The following is a 21,993-nucleotide window of genomic DNA, read 5'->3' as shown; positions in this document are numbered from 1 at the left end:
CTCTGTCCAGCCCTCATGAGGTCTGTGATTATTATTACATATAGTAAAAATGTCAAGCTTGTGTGTCGCAAATCATTAGACAGGTTTATTTAGGTATATTTACATATTATTACAATAATAAAAATGACCTACAAAAGCTATTAAATAGGTAATTTATTGTAAAATTTGTAATGGGAGACAGCTGAGTTATCAATGGTGTGGCCCTTGGACATAATTCAGGTTCCCTATGTGGCTCCTTGTAAAAATTAATTGCCCACCCCTGGTCTGGATGGTTACCATCCAGGGCCCAAGGTGGTTCCTTAGTGCTGTAGATGCAAGAAAGTGCAGCACCAGGGCATGCTCCTAGATTTGACTTTTTGTGAAAAATAATGACTTGCACATGTAGTTCTCTCGTCATGTTGGCAACATTCTAATTATCATTTCAGCCCTCTTGTATAGATAAATCACAAATCATCCACCCAAAATCAGCACCAGATAAAATCTTGTCACTTACAGTGACTTACATTTTCAGATATGATTATGTTTGCACATTTGGATACAAGTGCATCAACTTTGTTAATAAACATCGGACAGGTTCATTGTGGAATGGGATATATGTAGGTCCAAAATAAGTCTTTAAAAAAAAAACATACATCAGATCTAGGCTTGCATCTCAGACCTGGAAGTTCAGCTACAATTTGCCAGAAGCCAAACTGTAGCTGAACTTCCAGGTCTTCTTTTTAAGAAAATCCTCCTCTGTACCACTTCATCATGAAGCTGTACGAGGTCTATTAGAAAAGTATCCGACCTTATTATTTTTTTCAAAAACCATATGGATTTGAATCACGTGTGATTGCGTCAGACAAGCTTGAACCTTCGTGCGCATGCGTGAGTTTTTTCACACCTGTCGGTTGCGTCATTCGCCTGTGAGCAGGCTTTGAGTGACGAGTGGTCCACCCCTCTCGTCGTTTTTTTCATTGTTTAGGAATGGCTCAGAGACTGCCGCTTTGCTTGATCAAATTTTTTTCAGAAACTGTGAGGGACATCAAAGTGGACACCATTCGAGAAATTCAGATGGTTTTTGGTGAAAATTTTATGGGCTTCAAAGAGATTACGGAGTGTTACTGTCACTTTAAGGACAGCCCAGAGCGACTGGTGGTGCGCCACGCTCCGAAGCCGCCATCGACAGGCTGAGCGACCATTTCATTTCTAAACGGATGGCTGTCTGGATCCGTGACCATCCTGTGCAATTTCTCCGGTTATCACAAGAGCTGGACATCAACCATTTTCTGGCAGATTTCACTTTTAACAAGAGATTTTGTCATGGAAAGCTGAGCAGAGGCTTCGCGCGTCACGATGGATTCGCTACTGGAGTGAGACAAAACCACCTCCGTTTTGGTCTCACAGGATGGCTTTGAAATGGCGTTCAGACAGCTGTCGGTGGTTTTTCCATCGAGAAATTGTGGATGTGCCTGGACATGCCAGAACATGTCCTGTGAGGCTTCATCATGGCGTTGCTTTGCGCCATGCGGTACCGCCGCGACGCACGGAATTCCTCCGCACGTCTGTCTCAATGTGCCGAAAAAGTCCTGATGTCCACATCCTTTCACAATTCCTGTGCTAGCCAGATGACATCCCGGATAAAACACAGCGTTCAGTTTGGAAATGAACGGCACATTCCACTGTTACAGGAGTTTTTGTCATGGAAAGAGGAGCGGAGGGTTCGCGTGTCGTGGCGGTGCCGCATGGTGCAAAGCAACGCCATGATGAAGCCTCATCCATCATGACGCGCGAAGCCTCCGCTCGGCTTTCCATGACAAAATCTCTTGTTAAAAGTGAAATCTGCCGGAAAATGGTTGATGTCCAGCTCTTGTGATAACCAGAGAAATTGCACATGATGGTCACGGATCCATACAGCCATCCGTTTAGAAATGAAATGGTCCCTCAGCCTGTCGATGGCGGCTTTGGAGCACGGCGCACCACCAGTCGCTCTGGGCCATCCTTAAAGCGACAGTAACACTCCGTAATCTCTTTGAAGCCCATAAAATCTTCACCAAAAACCATCTGAATTTCTTGAATGGTGTCCACTTTGATGTCCCTTTTTGATCAAGCAAAGAGGCAGTCTCTGAGCCATTCCTAAACAATGAAAAAAACGACGAGAGGAGTGGACCACTCCTCACTCAAAGCCTGCTCACAGGTGAATGACGCAACCGACAGGCATGAAAAAACTCACGCATGCGCACGAGGGTTCAAGCTTGTCTGACGCATTCACACGTGATTCAAATCCATATGGTTTTTGATAAAAATAATAAGGTCGGATACTTTTCTAATAGACCTCGTATAACTGGTGATACAAAATGCAAAACATGCACTATGCACAGTTTCTCCAATCACAGCCACAGAAGCCCATATCTTCTTCTGGGTTGTCTGGGTGTCTTGGTGGCTTTCCTCATTCTTCTCCTTCTTGCACAGTCACTCAGTTTGTAAGAACTGTCTACTCCACACAGATTTAACACAGAGTGCCATATTAAAGTTCAAGACATATTCAGTGACTTGGAAATGTTCATGTATCCATCCCCTGACTTGTCTGAAGAAAACTGGTAATAAAACTGATTTACAGGTATTATATAAAAATGTTCCATTGCTTATGCAACCAATCATCTTGACTTTTATATTTTTAATTAATTTATATCAAGTTGTAGAGATTTACTTTCAGTTTGAGTCTAATGAAGATAATTTTAGAATTTTTTATTTTTGTATTTAAAATGGCATAAACAAGTGTGCCAATACTTTTGGAGGGCACTGTATGTGTTATTTTGTCAGTGTGGGATGACTGTAAAGTATACACCATTAATGACTTTAAAAAATTGCAATTGGGACGGTACGACAACCCAAGTCCCTTCATCATGTCCAGAAGGCTGGGGAAGTTTGTTGAGTGGGCAATCTCATTCTGGGTTTACCAGTACATGGCCCTCAGTGAGACAGTCGGAGTCCGAGGACATTTTTAAGTCAAGACTTAAAACCTATTAGGCATTTGAATTTTTTAATTTTTATTTATTTATTTTAATTTTTTATGTTGAACTGTTCTGTGTGAGGCATCTTGAGACAGCTTTTGTTGTAATTTGGTGATTTATAAGCTGATTAAATTGAACATTTTATTGAGTCTTAAAGTAAATAAATATGAAATTGGTTACCGGAGCCTTAAACTCTGGACATAATAAACTCTACATGGTGGATCCTTGATCTCTGGACATAAACAGAAATAAAATTTGTTATTTTTTGTCAAAAGCATTTCCTTTCAGACATTATTATTGGCATGAATGTCTTTCCATACCTATGAACTGAGCTCTTGCAGATGTGCTGCAGGTCAGGTTTATAAAGAACGCAGGACGTCTCATTTTGGGAGGAAAAAACGTTTTAGTCGATTGTAGTTTATTGTCTGTATTGCAACGTTTGTAAGAGGTGTCATTTTATTTAAAGTGGCGATTCGTTTTGAAGTTATTAATTCCGAGCGGAGTCAGAGAGCCGCGCAGCGTTTAAAGCTGTGACAAAACGGAGGATGATTCTCGTTTCTCGACTGCAATAAGACCAGAGTCCCAGTTAGTGACTTTAAGCCACACAAAATTTGAAGCTTCCCTCAGCATTTGTGCGTGTACACATGTACGCTTCTCCTCTGACACCTTCAAGATCAGTTCTCTGCTCAGTCTGAAAAAAAGCTTTTGGACACAAAGTTTCCCTGTTCCTCATTTTGGCCAATGAAAGTAACTTTGGGCTTTACAAACTGCAATTTTTTTTTTTTGTGACACCTTATGTCCCCCCTTTGCCAGGTGCAAAAGAAGCAACAAAGTGTCGTGCTCACACTGCAATCAGCAAATCATCCACATACTGCAAGAGGGCGGTTCCCTGTGATAAGGTCAAAGAGGTCAATCTGTCCGCCAAAGCCTGACAGTACATGTGAGGGCTACTAGTGAACCCTTGAAAGTAAAAGCAAACCAGAATTGAGAATCTGGGTGCACAGGAACAGAAAAGAAAGCATTAGAGAGGTCGACCAATCCAATCCAGTTTATTTGTACAGCGCATTTAAAAACAACAAGGTTGACCAAAGTGCTGTACAACAAAGACATAAGTAAATAAATAAATAATCACATGGTAATTAATAGTCGCAACAATATAAGTCTTTAAAACAGTAAAATCATCAACCCTCTAGTCAAAAGCCAAAACCACGGAGAAGAATTGAGAATCAGCCGGGACTTGAGACAAAATTGTGTGCGGACTTGATACCACAGGAGCTGGTGGTATGATTGCAACATTTACTGCTTGCAAATCTTGAACAAAACGTCATTCAGTGGGTTGTCCCGCAGGACGGATCTTTTTCACTGAGAATATTGGCGTCAAAACAGGAGAGTTTTGGATCGGTATCACAATTCCTGCATCCAAAAGGAATTGAAAAACAGGGGTTATTCCAGCCACTGTTGTGTGGGCCGCTGAAGAGGAGGTACTGCTGGCCCACCACCACCAGAGGGCGCCCTGCCTGGAGTGCGGGCTCCAGGCACCAGAGGGCGCTGCCGCCTGATGAGAGCAGCTAGGGTGACAGCTGTCACCCATTACTGGACACAGCTGACTCCACTCAGCACGGAGGTATATCATCAGGAAGGCGTCTCCACCTCAGTGCCGAGATATCGCCTTGAGATAGAGGTAACATTCTCTGCAGCATATTCTGTGTTAAATTGATAAACTTGTTAAACCTTTCAGGACAGCTGACTACCGCAGGCCGAGTGATTAGATAAGTACTCACCTTCCTGCTTTTTTGGGACGAGAGGTGGAGGCAGCTTCTCCCCTCTCCGTGTTATTGGGTGCAGCCGCATCCACACCTGTGTGTTGTTGCTCTCTCTTGCCAGCAATACCGGATCCGACGAGCGGAGGCAGTGGCCACCTGGGAATTCGGGACTTGGCGGTTCCAGTACTTCCAGGGTTCGGTGGCAGAGGAGATCTGGATGGTTCCGGTTCGACCTGGACGGACGTCCCCTACCTTCGAGCCTGCCCACACGACACCAGCAGAATTCGGCTTAACCCCAAATTATTGATTGTTGTATTGGTTGTGCTCGTTTCACAATAGTAAAACTTGTTATTTATCTTCTCCATTGTCCGTTCATTTGCGCCCCCTGTTGTGGGTCCGTGTTCCTACACTTTCACAACAGCCACAGCTTCTTGCCTGAGTGGATATTGTTTTTTTAAGCTCTAACAGCGTTTCACCAGTAGAAGGCCACAGAGACCAGTTGTAGACAAACAAAGGCCCAGCCGAGTCTTTTGACAACATACACAGCTCTGGCTGATCAGGAGAAGAGGAGATTTTTATTCCCTGGTCTGTGTAAGACAGGACTGCATTACAAGCGTACAAAATGTCTCGACCTATCAGATTTGTTGGACACTTTCATGACATGACAAACTCATGTTGAAACCAATGATCTCCTATCGCCCAATGGCACAGAGCTGGTTTGGAAAATGGTTCACTCAAAGTCTCCCCACTAGCACAGACTGACACGTGTCTTTTCCCCAGGCTCGAGGCCTTCAAAATCAGAGCTCTGTATCAAAGATCTTGTGGCACCAGTATCAATCATAAATTTCAGTTTTATCCCTTTTACAGTTAGAACAACTGTTGGCAAAATTTCAAAAGGTTGGGGTTTTAAAAACATATGATATGGATTAGAGAGTTTTTCTAATTCAGCAATCTTATTTAAAACCATTTGTTGGACCTCCAGAGGAATTTGTGTTGGTTTTTCACTTAATCATTTACTTTACTCTCAAAATTTATATTTGTGTGTTGTTCTGCGGTGGGTGTGACTGTGTTGTGTGTGTTTGATTCACCGTGTGCCGTGCTGGCCGTCTGTCATGGTCAGTCCGCTCGGGTGTTCTGGCTCTGTTGGGCTGGACCACATCCTCCACTGCGTCTGCCTCATCCACGACAGAAGCCTCCACGTCTGCATTGTGCTCTGGATGGCATTATGGGCACTTCAGTGGACCAGCGGTCAAACGTCCCACAGATAAAACAGCCATTTGGATCTTCAGTGTCTCTGGGTCGGGGCTATTGTCGGCCTCTGATCAAAGTTCTGTCAGCACACTGACACACTCTTTTGACGGACATCATGGTGAGTGCAGCAGCGGACATTTCAGGGGCATTCATCATTGTCCGGTGATCATTGTCTCTCCTCTTGGTCGCTTTCCTCACCTCTTTTGTTTTAGCATGATGTGCATGTGTAAGATTTCTTTCACTTCGTTGTCAGCCCATCCTCCAATCAGGGTTTGTTCGACTCCCTGATGGACTTCTAACCTCAGGCCAGGGACCAGACAGGACTTTAGGACAGCTTCAAATGGTGTCTCTCCCTTTGCATCATAGGCAACATCAGCTCTTTCATATCCACTGTGTGCAATGCACTCCTCCAGCCAGATGAAAAAGTCTGTCACAGACTCACCAGGATTTTGTTTGCAGGCTTGGATCGCCGCTATGTCCACTGGACATTTGGCCTTGATGTCATCACAAACTGCTTTGGCATGCAGTTCGTACTCACTGGCATTTTCCCAGGTGATGGTTTCAGCTCTCAGTCTTTGTGCAGGTGGTCTTTCAACCACAGCTTGGATTTTCAGGTATGGTTGGACTGGAACAAGTGTCTTTAAAAGGTTGGTCAGTTCTTCACCTGACGGTCTCCAGGCGTGACAGAAAGCCTCCAATTTTTCAGCAAACCCCTCTCCACCTTGGCTGAGTGGAGGGAGATAGTCTTTTGCAGCAGTCATCATCTCAGTCCACATATGGCGGTGGACGAGGATATTTTCACTGTGGGCACCAGGAAACTCGATCATTGGCATGGCAAAGACATCTTGCTGTTTCATCTGAGGCTTGGTGGCGTGGGCTCTGGTGTTATGAGGCGAGCGGTGGACAGCTTTGCCCTCAGTGGATGCTTGCATTTGTCCTCCCATAGCGCCTGATGGATCATCATCATCCAGGAGTTCTGATGGGGGAGGAGGTAAGGACCTATCTTGTGATGGAGCAGATGGACCTGGTTGGGCAGCGTCAAGCTGCTGGACTTGTTGTGGTGGTAGGGGTCGGCGATACACAGGACACCAGTCCTCCCCTCGTGGACTTTGACCCTTGACTTCAGGCACAGCCAGGCTCAGATAGAGGGTGTTGGGGGTGTAGGGAGGTGGAGGAGGAGAAGGGATTATTAAGTGATAATGTTTGACCTGCCGGTACTTGTGTGTGTGTGTGTGTGTCTCTCTGTCTTTTTTTCCCTAGTTCCTTCTTTTCAACATTCTTTCTCCCTTCTTTCTGTTTTTGATTTCTCAAATCACACGGCAAATGCAGTATAACATTTCTCTATGTCTATCATGTCCACTGTCCTCACTCTCATTTTTGACGTAACCTTTGCCTTCTGTTTATCCATATTTTTTTTAGTTTGTCCAATTGATTTCTGCTTGTGTGACAGGGGTATAACAAATACTATTGAGATGGGACATGTTTGTGTTGTGATTGCATAGGAAATGTTCAGACTACATGCTGATGTACATGGGGGTGGGGGGCAAAGACAAAAGAATAAATAAATTCATGAAGTCAACTTAACTAAAAGCTAGACTGTAAATACAAATCCACTTGATTCAGCTTTGTAATTTTCTTTTGAAGTGTGACAGTGGTAGGTCACTCCCATCTCTTGTCACTGAGTTTTCAGATCCTGTGTGCACTGCTTTCCAGAGCAGAACATTCCCAATTCAAGACAATCTCTACCCATTATCTACATACTTTGTTGTTGCGCCCGGAAAGACAACTGACATAAAATTACATTATTTATGACCAGAACTCCTCAGTCACATTTATCTTGTTCTAATGTGCCATTTCATTTTTTTTTCAACTGTGCTGTCCCATGTCACTAAAGCATCACCTCCTTAGAAACAATCTGTAGAAATGACCTCAATTGGTATTAATCCTGTGCAAATAGAGACATCATTATCCTGTGGCGTTTTCTGCTGGTAATCTCAAGTACAGAGGCAGTCAAGATGACTCACTAGATAAGTCCAGGTAAAGGCCCCCTGACATGAGCATGATTTTTGATTCACGCACTTGCACGCCCGTCGTCGTGACAATCCCACCCACTGTGTTCCCAGCTGGACGCTGTTCTTTGTTCCACCCCGTCACCTGCTCTGGGCTGGACACTGTAATCGCTTCCTGAGTCACAGAGGACCTCTTCAGCTTCAGCCGTTCACGCGTGCGTGCCTAACGAGCCACAGAAAGCATTTTGAGCCATCTGAAAAGGTAATTCTCATGTTTACATTGTAGTGGCTTGGTAAAACATTTGTGTGTTCTTTCCTTCTTGTGTGCAGCTGTTAAAGTGTGTTTTTGATAGATTTAACATCTTGTTATAATCTTTCAGATGAGCTGCACTCTGATGCGATCATTGACGTCACCACTGGCTCTGTTCACTTCTGCTTTAGTCGACTTGACAAACTGCACATCGTGTTGGCAATTAGATCGTGCCACGAAGCACAACATTTACGCGTGAAGGATTTTTTGAACATTTCAAAATTCTCTTTGCGCAATTGCATGTGCCAGCGCCCCTCTCACATTCAGTCTACACCAGTTAAAGATGAGTTTACTCTCCTGCATGACACAGGTTGTGCAAGTGCGTGAATCAAAGTCATGCTCGTGTCAGGAGCCTTACACTTCCAAACACCCCTGATCCCTCCCACCCCAAGGCTGATGCTACAGTACCAGAGCCAAAAGAGTAAGTATCCTCAACTGCTGGAGCAGGACATCCAAGCTACCAGCAATCCAGAGGACAAACCATATTGTACAGTGAAGGCCCTGCCTGCACTTATCACCACACATACATTCATGCAAGGAACACTCAACAACACCCCACCAAGAGCCAAAACCCACAGATCGAATACCTAATCCCTGCCCAAGGTCACCCAGGGCCACTCACAGAGACCTATAAACATAAGCTCAGGAACTTCTGTTCGAACCCTGGCACCTCCATCTACCCAGCTGTGGGGAAGAATGGGGGCCCCTGTACTTATGGGCACCCCTGATGATTTCCATGATTTTCTTTTATAAATCATTGGTTGTTTGGATCTGCAATTTTGGTTAAATATATCATATAGCAGACAAACAGTGATATTTGAGAAGTGAAATGAAGTTTCTAAGATTTACAGAAAGTGTGCAATAATTCTTTAAACAAAATTAGGCAAGTGCATAAATTTGGGCACAACAAAAAATACATCAATATTTAGTAGATCCTCCTTTTGCATAAATAACAGCCTCTAAATGCTTCCTATAGCTTCCAATGAGACTCTGCATTCTGATTGAAGGTATTTTGAACCACTCTTCTTTACAAAACATCTCAGGTTTGTTGGTTTCCGAGCATGGACAACCTGCTTAAAATCACACCACAGATTTTCAATAATATTCAGGTCCGGGGACTGAGTTGGCCATATCACAATGCTATACTTGTTCCTCTGCATGAATGACTTAGTAGATTTTGAGCAGCGTTTAGGGTCGTCGTCTTGTTGAAAGATCCAGCCCTGGCGCAGCTTCAAATTTGTCACTGATTCATGAACATTGTTCTCAAGAATCCGGTGATACTTGCTGAAATCCATGTGTCCCTCAACTTTAACAAGATTCCCAGTACCTGCACTGGCCACACAGCCCCACAGCATGATGGAACCACCTCCAAATTTTACTGTAGGTAGCAAGTGTTTTTTTTTTTTTTGCTGTGTTCTTTTTCAGCCATGCATACCGCCCCTTGTTATGTCCAAATAACTCAATTTTAGTTTCATCAGTCCACAACAACTTATTCCAAAATGAAGCTGGCTTGTCCAAATGTGCTTTAGCATACCTCAAGTGACTCTGTGGTGTGTACGCAGAAAAGGCTTCCTCTGCATTACAGCATCTCCTTGTGCAAAATGCACTGTATAGTTGAACGATGCACACTATCTGCAGCAAGATCATGTTGTAGGTCTTTGGAGCAGGTCTGTGGGTTGACTATGACTGTTCTCACCATCCTTTGCTTCAGCTTATCAGAGATTTTTCTTGGCCTGCCACTTCGGTCCTTAACTAGTACTGTGTCTGCGGTCTTCCATTTCCTCACTATGTTCCTCATAGTGGAAACTCACAGCTGAAATCTGAGATAGCTTTTTCTATCCTTCCCCTAAACCATGATGTTGAACAATCTGTTTTCAGGCCATCTGAGAGTTGTTTAGAGGGTGCCATGTTGCCACTTATTTGAAGAGATGCAAAGAGGAGAAACATTTGTAAATGGCCACCTTAAATACCCTTTCTCATAATTGGATTCACCTGTGTAAGGAGGTCAAGGGTCAATGAGCCAACCAAACCGATTTTGTGTTCCAGTAATTAGTGCTAAATGTATTCAGATCAGTGAAATGACAAGGGTGCCCATTATGCACCTGCCTAATTTTGTTTCAATAATTAACACTTTATGTAAATACTAGAAACTATTTCACTTCTCAAGTAGTGTGTTCATCTGCTATATGACATATTTAACTAAAATTTCAGATCCAGACAACCTTTGATTTATTAAAGAAAGTCATAAAAATTATCAGGGGTGCCCAAGCTTTTGCATACAACTGTGTGTGTGTGTGTGTATATATATATATATATATATATATATATATATATATATATATATACACTCAACAAAAATATAAACGCAACACTTTTGGTTTTGCTCCCATTTTGTATGAGATGAACTCAAAGATCTAAAACTTTTTCCACATACACAATATCACCATTTCCCTCAAATATTGTTCACAAACCAGTCTAAATCTGTGATAGTGAGCACTTCTCCTTTGCCGAGATAATCCATCCCATCTCACAGGTGTGCCATATCAAGATGCTGATTAGACACCATGATTAGTGCACAGGTGTGCCTTAGACTGCCCACAATAAAAGGCCACTCTGAAAGGTGCAGTTTTATCACACAGCACAATGCCACAGATGTCGCAAGATTTGAGGGAGCGTGCAATTGGCATGCTGACAGCAGGAATGTCAAACAGAGCTATTGCTCGTGTATTGAATGCTCATTTCTCTACCATAAGCCATCTCCAAAGGCGTTTCAGAGAATTTGGCAGTACATCCAACCAGCCTCACAACCGCAGACCACGTGTAACCACACCAGCCCAGGACCTCCACATCCAACATGTTCACCTCCAAGATCGTCGGAGACCAGCCACTCGGACAGCTGCTGAAACAATCGGTTTGCATAACCAAAGAATTTCTGCACAAACTGTCAGAAACCGTCTCAGGGAAGCTCATCTGCATGCTCGTAGTCCTCATCGGGGTCTCGACCTGACTCCAGTTCGACTTGAACCAACCCACTCAACCCACTTTGCCCACTCAAGTAACCGACTTGAGTGGGCAAATGCTCACATTCACTGGCGTTTGGCACGTTGGAGAGGTGTTCTCTTCACGGATGAATCCCGGTTCACACTGTTCAGGGCAGATGGCAGACAGCGTGTGTGGTGTCGTGTGGGTGAGCGGTTTTCTGATGTCAATGTTGTTGATCGAGTGGCCCATGGTGGCGGTGGGGTTATGGTATGGGCAGGCGTCTGTTATGGACGAAGAACACAGGTGCATTTTATTGATGGCATTTTGAATGCACAGAGATACTGTGACGAGATCCTGAGGCCCATTGTTGTGCCATACATCCAAGAACATCACCTCATGTTGCAGCAGGATAATGCACAGCCCCATGTTGCAAGGATCTGTACACAATTCTTGGAAGCTGAAAATCTCCCAGTTCTTGCATGACCGGCATACTCACCAGACATGTCACCCATTGAGCATGTTTGGGATGCTCTGGACCGGCGTATACGACAGCGTGTACCAGTTCCTGCCAATATCCAGCAACTTTGCACAGCCATTGAAGAGGAGTGGACCAACATTCCACAGGCCACAATTGACAACCTGATCAACTCTATGCGAAGGAGATGTGTTGCACTGCATGAGGCAAATGGTGGTCACACCAGATACTGACTGGTATCCCCCCCAATAAAACAAAACTGCACCTTTCAGAGTGGCCTTTTATTGAGGGCAGTCTAAGGCACACCTGTGCACTAATCATGGTGTCTAATCAGCATCTTGATATGGCACACCTGTGAGGTGGGATGGATTATCTCAGCGAGACGTGCTCACTATCAAAGATTTAGACTGGTTTGTGAACAGTATTTGAGGGAAATGGTGATATTGTGTATGTGGAAAAAGTTTTAGATCTTTGAGTTCATCTCATACAAAATGGGAGCAAAACCAAAAGTGTTGCGTTTATATTTTTGTTGAGTGTATATACTAAAAGTAAGTCCCTTCGGCTGCTCCCTTGTTTGTACTCGGGTTCGCCACAGCAAATCCAAGGTGGATCTGCATTTTGAATTGGCACAGGTTTTACATACACCAGATGCCCTTCCTGACGCAACTCCACATTACATGGAGAAATGTGGCAGGGGTGGGATTTGAACCCGGAACGTTCTGCAGAGAGAGAGCGAGAGAGAGAGAGAGAAGGCACAGCCCTGGTGTCCACTAGGGCTGGACAGGATATCGAAGCGTAGTCTGGGGGAGGAGGGTTTCCAGTTTGGTGGGCTCAGGGTCTCACTGCTTTTTGCAGTTGTGGTCCTGTTGGCTTCATCAGCTGGTGACCTCCAACACTCATTGGACCGGTTCACAGCTGAGTGTGAAGCGGCTGTGATGAATCTGAGGCCATGGTTCTCAGAAGGAAACCGATGGATTGCCTTCTCTGGGTAGGGAATACGGTCTTGCCCCAAATGAAGGAGTTCAAGTACCTCGGGGTCTTGTTCACGAGTGAGGGGGCAATGGAGCATAAGATTGGCTGGAGTCGGTGCAGCGGGGGGGGTGTTGCATTCACTCTTATCGTACTGTTGTGACAAAAAGGGAGCTGAGCAAAAAAAAGCTAGTCTACTAGTCAATCTTTGTTCCCACTCTCACCTATGGTCATGAGGGTTAGGTCATGACCAAAAGAACTACATTGCGGGTGCAAGCAGCTGAAATGGACTTCCTTACGACGGTGGCTGGTGTCTCTCTTATTGGGTGAGAAGCTCAGTCATCCCTGGGGAGCTCGGAGTAGAGTTGCTGCTCCTTCGCATTGAGGGTTGTTCCATGTACGTCCACCTGGGAGGAGAAAGAGGAGTAGGCGAAGAGATTATACAGTAGTGTTCAGAATAATAGTAGTGCTATGTGACTAAAAAGATTAATCCAGGTTTTGAGTATATTTCTTATTGTTACATGGGAAACAAGGTACCAGTAGATTCAGTAGATTCTCACAAATCCAACAAGACCAAGCATTCATGATATGCACACTCTTAAGGCTATGAAATTGGGCTATTAGTAAAAAAAAAAAAAAAAAAGTAGAAAAAGGGTGTTCACAATAATAGTAGCATCTGCTGTTGAAGCTACAAACTCAAAACTATCATGTTCAAACTGCTTTTTTAGCAATCCTGTGAATCACTAAACTAGTATTTTGTTGTATAACCACAGTTTTTCATGATTTCTTCACATCTGCGAGGCATTAATTTTGTTGGTTTCGAACCAAGATTTTGCTGGTTTACTAGTGTGCTTGGGGTCATTGTCTTGTTGAAACACCCATTTCAAGGGCATGTCCTCTTCAGCATAAGGCAACATGACCTCTTCAAGTATTTTGACATATCCAAACTGATCCATGATACCTGGTATGCAATATATAGGCCCAACACCATAGTAAGAGAAACATGCCCATATCATGATGCTTGCACCACCATGCTTCACTGTTAACTGTGGCTTGAATTCAGAGTTTGGGGGTCGTCTCACAAACTGTCTGCAGTCCTTGGACCCAAAAAGAACAATTTTACTCTCATCAGTCCACAAAATATTCCTCCATTTCTCATTAGGCCAGTTGATGTGTTCTTTGGCAAATTGTAACCTCTTCTGCACGTCTTTTATTTAACAGAGGGACTTTGCAGGGGATTCTTGCAAATAAATTAGCTTCACACAGGCGTCTTCTGTCACAGCACTTACAGGTAACTCCAGACTGTCTCTGATCATCCTGGAGCTGATCAATGGGTGAGCCTTTGCCATTCTGGTTATTCTTCTCTCCATTTTGATGGTTGTTTTCCATTTTCTTCCACGTGTCTGTTTTTTTTTTTTGTGTGTGTGTGTCCATTTTAAAGCATTGGAGGTCATTGTAGATGAACAGCCTGTAATTTTTTGCACCTGTGTATATGTTTTCCCCTCTCCAATCAACTTTTTAATCAAACTACGCTGTTCTTCTGAACAATGTCTTGAATGGCCCATTTTCCTCAGGCTTTTCAAAGAGAAAAGCATGTTCAACAGGTGCTGGCTTCATCCTTAAATAGGGGACACCTGATTCACACCTGTTTATTCCACAAAATTGATGAACTCTGACTGAATACCACACTACTATTATTGTGAACACCCCCTTTTCTACTTTTTTTTTTTTTTTTTTTACTAATGGCCCAATTTCATAGCCTTAAGAGTGTACATATCATGAAAGCTTGGTCTTGTTGGATTTGTGAGAATCTACTGAATCTACTGGTACCTCGTTTCCCATGTAACAGTAAGAAATATACTCAAAACCTGGATTAATCTTTTTAGTCATAGCACTATTATTATTCTGAACACTGCGAATATCTCCATACTGGCCTGGGAAAGCATCAGGATCCCCCAGCCAGAGGTCGTCAATGTAGCATGGGAGAGGGAAGGCTGGGGCCCCCTACGAAAACTGCTGCCCCACGACCCGATCTCGGATAAGTGGTTGAAGATGACCGAGTGTGTGTGTGTGTGTGTGTACACACACACACACACACACACACACACACACACACACACACACACACACACACACACACACACACACACACACACACACACACCAAGGTCATGGTTTTCATAAAATTTAGGAAATCTATCAACAAGAGAATGATTTTAGAGAATAAAATTGCCACACTTTTTTTTTTTTTTTTTTTTGCAATTTATTGCTGATATAAACACTCTAAACATTTTTGGTAAAAATAAAAACTATCAATAATAATCATAAATAAAATCACGATGACTTTTACATGACATATTGCACAATTACAAGCTTTAACAATAATCACAGACATGGGTTTTGCTCAGGATGTGTGTTGAAAAGTGTTTGGATGTCTGTGGTCAAAGACTGACACCAGTTACTTTTTCAGTGCAACAGAAAATCTGAACTGTCATCATACCATTTAATCCACATCCACAAACTGTCAATCTGAGAAAATTACATCACAGCGATCATCTTTGCCCTCCTTTCAAATCTGGAGACTGTATTATTTGCACAGGAAAAAAATAATTACATGTAATTTTAGGTCTCTGTGGTACATATCTGATGTAATGGCAAAATGACCCTTTCATAAATTAGGATAAATCACATGTTCTGATGATTCAGACAGAAAAAAATAATGTAGATATGTGCCACAAAATTCAAAGATCATTGGTTTCAGTCTGGCATCATTAATGCTTTTCTTTTTTATGGCATCACAGCTCAGACCAACAGCTGCTTTGTGTCTGAGCTTTGAACAAAGGAGCGCCTCCTTCTACCGCAGAGGGCCGCCGTTTGATTGATCAGCTACAAAAAGGCCTAAAAGATGAAGTGTTCAGATGTGGTCCACCTCTGCACTCAGTTCAGGACACAGCTCCTTGAGTAACATTTCCATCAAGACCTATGAGGAACAATGAAACTAAATCATTACATTTGAAAAGATGTTGAATTTCACAAATGAAATAAGATTTTATTCTGTGGAACTCGATCCATTCTTCTCACATAGAGAAGGTGCTTGTTGGCGCTGGCCTCCTGCAGGGCATTGAACACCTTGATGATCCCATAGCGAGCATTCTGCTGGCCAACTAGGTTTGCTAGTGCATCTGATACAAAAAAGAAAAATGAATGAATAAATAAAAATCATATTAAGATAGGTGGTCATGATTCCTGCACCCACACTGCAAATATTTTAACAAGGCAACACATATGTAATACAAATTTTTCAAACATACAAACAAAACTGACAACACTTGTTCAACTACTCTGGGTTATTTTATTTGTCCTTAAGAGTCCAATCAAGCCAAGCTTTAAAATAAAATTGTTTTCTTGCAGGACAGTCACTTAGAGCTTGATATTTAATATACTGGATGTGAGAAAGGTAACTTGAATATATTATGATGTAAATTATTAAACATTTGATGAACTTGTAACAGCGGAGAAGTGATCAGACATTTAATTAAACAGTCCTAACTAACCAAAAGGACAACAAAATTAAGTATATTGAATATTATTAAGTTACAAAACATACTACTCTGTGATTATGTACAGTATGTTGTTCTCTCTTCTGCCCCGTCCATTCAGGGTCACCACAGTGAATCTAGCACAGGATTTATACCTGATGCCCTTCCTGACACAACTCTAGTTCTACCTGGAGAAACAGGCACAGCCCCTCCTGCTCTTCTTAAGAAGTCTCCCATCCAAGTACTAACCAGATCCCTGCTTCTGAGATGTGGCAGGATCAGGTTTACACGGAGAACACTGGCTGCACGCCGTGAGTAAGTATAGAAATGATTAATATAACTACAAAGAAACTACACAAAGCAAATATAATGATGTACTATCAGCGTATTAGTTCAATTAGATTACAAAAGACACAATCTTAGATTAGGCATATTTATGAGGAATTTAATTTAAAATCATTCCATAAAACAGCAAATTAACATAAGATAAATACAGAAATAAAGTTCAGTGCTCTCAGCCTATTTAGATGCAAAAAAAAAAAAAAAAAGGGAAAAAAAAAAATCACAGTGATATACATTGTTTAGATACAAATATAAAGCTGGTCCTGTATACTGATCTGAATGAGATACTGCTTGACCCACACTCCAGAGCAGAAGGTGGCACCTTAAGCTGGATGACAACTGGGTGTTATTCACCAGTAAAATTAATGAACCATGCTCACAAACTGAAAGACCATGATCTTGAATAGAGAGAGAATAATCTTCATACACTCTTGAATAAAGACAGGACATAACTGGCACCTGACTTGTTTGCATTTTGTGGGACAACCAGGACCACAAGGATGACTACACAAAGGTAAGACTAAATGTAAATTTTACTGAAGTAACTCTGTACATCAACTCTGAACACACAAAGTGTGGTCAGTGCTGACAAGAAGCAGTTGACTCTTGAGTTCCTTGTGCCTTGTACAATCCTATAAAACTAACCTGTTAACTTCTGCTCAGTAACGCAGTGTTTGCATTATAACATTTCTGTACAGGGTAAATTTGTTTTGCTTCTTGTTGCATGAAGCAGAAACACCATACTTCAGAAATAAATGAGATGTATAGACTGATGGGATGTGTTTTTTCCTCTCCATGATACATTTTTGGCTAAGGCTACATAGTCTGCAAAATACAGTGACCTTAGAACATAAAGTAAATCTGCATCCACTGGACACAAGCCTGTATATATGGCTCAATATGTTACATAGGACAAGAAAGGGTGAATAACAGTCAACAACTAAACCTAAAATTTACTCTCACATTAACAAGAAGCCACTGAAGGAATTTGAGATCCAACATAGACATCCAACAGATTCAACATCCAACTTTCGACTGCAGCCAGACCTCATCTATAGGTGATCAGAAAATGAACCAACACCTACATATAATCCAACAAAAAAGTGCTATATGAAGAGAGAACAGTGGACCCAAAAGAGAGCCTTGATGCAACGTGTAAAATTCAAACATCATGCCATTAAAACAAACACACTGGAATGAATAAAAGATCTCAGCCACTAACACACTCTACCAGAAATGTTAAAATAATTATAATTTCTTCCCAGAAAAATACAGTGATCAAAGGCCGCATGAATAACTCTGATGGAAGTGAGTCTCTGTGAAATGACGTGCTCTGAAGGCCAAATGTAAAGATTCTAAAAGATCATATTCTGATGAATACGTAAGAAGTAGCTTAGCTTTTTAAACAAGAGTCATTAGGAGATGACAAATCCCCCCGGTCCTCACAAGTCAGTAATACAAAGTGTTGGGTGATCACCCAAGTACACACTTGTGCCAAATAGGAATGAAGCATAAATGAAGCATAAAGAGCCAGAGAACAAAAACAGAAATCTTTAACAAGCTTGACCGGCAGGAGATCCTGAAAAAAAAGTAGTACATTTAGCCATCATCACAATCTTAAATCCTGGAAAGAAATAATGCCAAAGTACAACAGAAACCATTTCAAAGCTGCAATATTTTATTCCTATTATCTTCGATTTTATTCTTCTAATTAGAACATCAATGGCGTAGTAGTTAATCCTGGCCCATGATATCTTAAAAAGTTCATAAAAACAATGTAACTGGATTACTGCCATGTTAAAGAAAATCACACAAAATGACAACCAAGTATAGAGATGAGAACTGAGGGAAAAGATAGTTTTGCTGAAAATAAACAAAGGTATAAACAATTTCCTTACAAGGTGAAAATCAACAAACAACCAAGTTTTGTTCCTGATGGGGAGTTCTACCTAATACCCCATCACACATACATCGATTGAGGCCGAATGGCGTCAGAATGACACATCCGGCCACAATCGGGAAGTATTGAGGTGCGGTCTGAAGACCTACAGACCGCAGTCTACATATTTGTCCCATTCTCTCGGCTGTGTCGAGTGTGTTGCACATGTACAAAACATTCTTGGCACCATCGTGATGGAACGCACATTTGATGGCGGTCTATGTGCAGTTTTTGCATCATCTGATCTCAGTCTACATATTCTGACAGCATCAAAACAGCATCTGAAACTATCTGATCGCAGTTGATTGAGCTGAGATCAATCGGCCACAGCAAAGCCTGCCGGCATGTTGTGCCACGGATGTCCACCTCCAGTGGACCCCGGCCAGGGAGGGCAAAGGAAATGCTAATATGTAATAACATGTATGTGGTACATACATGTGGGCGTGAACAGCATGCAATCAAACCAAAAGCACCACGTGCCGCTGTGACTTTCCGTGGTCTCATGCGCAGTCATGCATCATTGCATGCATCAGAGGCTCGGAGCTGAACGGATCTCACCGCTGTAATATACATATTACTTGATCTAAACTGTATAGGAGGTGTGACGTGGAACTGTATCTCCAGGCAGTGACAACATTATTAAACATGAAACTCACTTCCAGCACGGAACCACGATCATTTCACAGCGCAGAGTGCACAGGAACCAACTCTCATCCTGTGGTGAAAAGCCTGTCACGTGGCTGCTGTGTGCTGCAAATAACCACAGCAAAAATAAATCCCATGTGATAATTCAACTGACATCACTGTGGACAGAGTTGCGTTGTGCTCCTGAAGTGAGAAAAAGTAAAAAGAAATTAAAGTTCGCTGGAATGGTTGCGTCTGACGCACGGTGTGAAAGCTGCAAACTTTCAGCAAAGGTTGTCCAGTGGCACGCGCACCCATGTTTAGTGGCTCATGCAGCCGTTATGGATACACACACATCTGAGTGATCATTTCAGCATGTGCGCCCCACACACATGCATGCTCGTATGCGTGAGGAACACAGTGCTCCCTCCAACTCTGGCCCTGTGTTTGCCATCCAGACGTTTGGACATCGGGCAGTTTTCAGCGCCTTTTATGGCTGTCTGACAGCAGTCTGTATCATCTAAACTGTTGTCTACATGAGCTTTGGATGCCATCGTGAAGGTGTGGATGAGGTAATCTGGATGCATTCTGACATTGCTAACCACGCCTCTTTCCCTCTCGACTGTGTCCAATTATGGCATTGTTTGCTGTTTCGGCCTGGTTCCTGCACATTCTTGCTATGTGTGATGGGGGGTTAAACATCAGACAGAACTAAAATGTGGAGAGAACTGAGGGATGAGATACACTTCTTGTGACAGGCATCAAAACAACTTGCAAAGTGATGCTTCCAAGTTTGACCACAAAGAAAACATGAAAATAGACACATTTAGAACATGAAGCTGTGTTGACAGCTAAGAGCTCCATTATACTCAGCCAAGCACTGTGAAGGACATAGGCTATAGGTGGTATTTGTACCTGGAATGTTGTCCAGTAGTTTCTGCTGAGCCCGTTCCTTAGTCTCATTACGTTCAGAGTCACTTCGGACTCGGACACGTGGTGCCAACGTTCCATTAGGCCACAAGGTGTCCCTGAACACGCTGATGTAACACACCAACATCTGTTCAGAGAAGATCCAGTTGACTGTGTCCCGGATCTGTCTGAAATAAAACACACAAGATGTTAATGATGTTAATAATGAATCCTGCTGGTTATGGAAGTTACGGTACATTCAGAAAGTATTCACAGCACTTTACATTTTCCACATTTTGTTATGTTACAGCCTTATTCCAAAATGGATTAAATTCATGTTTCCCCCTCAAGCTTCGACCGACAATAACCCCATAATGGCAACTTGAAAAAAGTTTTTTTTTTTTTTTTTTTTTTGCAAATTTATTAAAAATGAAAAATTAAGAAATCACATCTACATAAGTATTCATACCCTTTGCTCAATACTTGTTATATCAATATGTCAATACTTGTTGCATCTTTGGCAGCAATTCTTGAATATGATGCCACAAGCTTGGTGCACCTATCTTTGGGCAGTTTTGCCCATTCCTCTTTGCAGCACCTCTCAAGCTCCATCAGGTTGGATGAGGAGCGCTGGTGCCCAGCCATTTTCAGATCTCTCCAGAGATGTTCAGTCAGATTTAAGGCCTGGATCCCACTGAATAATGAAGGATGAAGAAGGAGCCACGCAGCATGTTTTCTTTGCTATGAGAGGGTTTCTTCAACTATCGTGGGAGTTTCATGGCTCTGAGTGGCTCTTAGAGGCATTATCTTCAGTTAACGAGGCTCCTCTCTGAGTGTGGCTCTAATTTAAAGAAGTTCAAAATTGAGCAACAACAGCGTGGCGCAGTTTGTATACGAGTTACTGCGACGGCTTAGGGGCATTTGTGTGGTGTTTATGAGTCTGCTAAAAGCCCATTATCCGTGCACCTGGCAGCTACGCAGGACCTGAGAGGCTATTTTTGGAGCGGCTCTCCTCTTGCACACACAATTCCACCTGCTCTGTGCACTGGACTCTATATAAAATAATTATTTTGTAGCAGATTAATCATTTTCTGCCAAACCTTGGATGCTGAAAACACCTCTAATCACTTCTGGAATCACAGATGACTGTTTCATCTGGACACTTTTTTCCTCTCTTTCCTGCTCCATGTGGAACAGCTTAAGGTAGCTACTTTTAATGTTTTTTTTATAGCTTGATAAAACAGTTCCTTGCTGTAAAAGTATGTCTGTTGTATGTTGATGTCTGTTGTATGTAAAAGTATGTTGATTTAATATCTTGTTAATGGATCACATGAGCTCCGCTGTGTGTGCGCACTGACACACTGAGGCAGTGACTCATCATCACGCTTCAAATGAGCATTTAGGCAGAACGCCAGCTCACAAACGAGTGATTTTTCAGTCAATATTGGACGAACACAAAGTTAAAATTTGGGTGACTGCGTGAAAGTGTGTTTAAAGCCATGGAAGATAACTCCAGTGGAGCCGCTAAAAGCAGAGCAGAAGCTGTGCGGCAACACAGGAGGAGAGCGCGCAAAAGACCGATTTTGAAAACATAACACAAAGTTAAAAGTTGTATCATGGTGACTTGTAAGCTGCAGAAGAAATAAAGATATATATATATACATGAGGTCTGCGATAAAAAAAGCGGTCCTTTTTATTTTTTCAAAAAATAAATGGATTTGATTCATATGTTTTTACATCAGACAAGCTTGAACCCTCGTGCGCATGCGTGAGTTTTGTCATGCCTGTCGGTGACGTCATTCGCCTGTGGGCAGGCTCTGAGTGAGGTGCGGACTCCCCCTCCCGTCGGAATCTCTTTGTCTGAGAAGCTGCAGGGAGACGGCGCGCG

General features: G+C 42.6%; 1 protein-coding gene across 1 annotated transcript in view; it reads right to left on the bottom strand.

The window, feature by feature from the left end:
• Positions 1-15,012: 15,012 nt before the first annotated feature.
• Positions 15,013-21,993, bottom strand: part of snx25 (sorting nexin 25) — a 98,072-nt gene continuing 91,091 nt past the window's right edge. Inside the window, exons 20-22 of the mRNA XM_034182325.1 lie at positions 20,112-20,293; positions 15,834-15,934; positions 15,013-15,732 (exon numbers count right to left, since the gene is read on the bottom strand). Of these exons, the coding sequence (XP_034038216.1) occupies positions 15,667-15,732; positions 15,834-15,934; positions 20,112-20,293 (349 nt within the window). The 3' untranslated portion in view covers positions 15,013-15,666. The remainder of the gene's footprint in view (positions 15,733-15,833; positions 15,935-20,111; positions 20,294-21,993) is intronic.

The sequence above is a fragment of the Thalassophryne amazonica genome, chromosome 11 (assembly GCF_902500255.1).
Source record: "Thalassophryne amazonica chromosome 11, fThaAma1.1, whole genome shotgun sequence".
In the NCBI taxonomy this organism is placed as follows: Eukaryota; Metazoa; Chordata; class Actinopteri; order Batrachoidiformes; family Batrachoididae; genus Thalassophryne; species Thalassophryne amazonica.
Note: the sequence above shows the minus strand (reverse complement) of the source record. Positions and strands in the feature narration are given on the sequence as shown.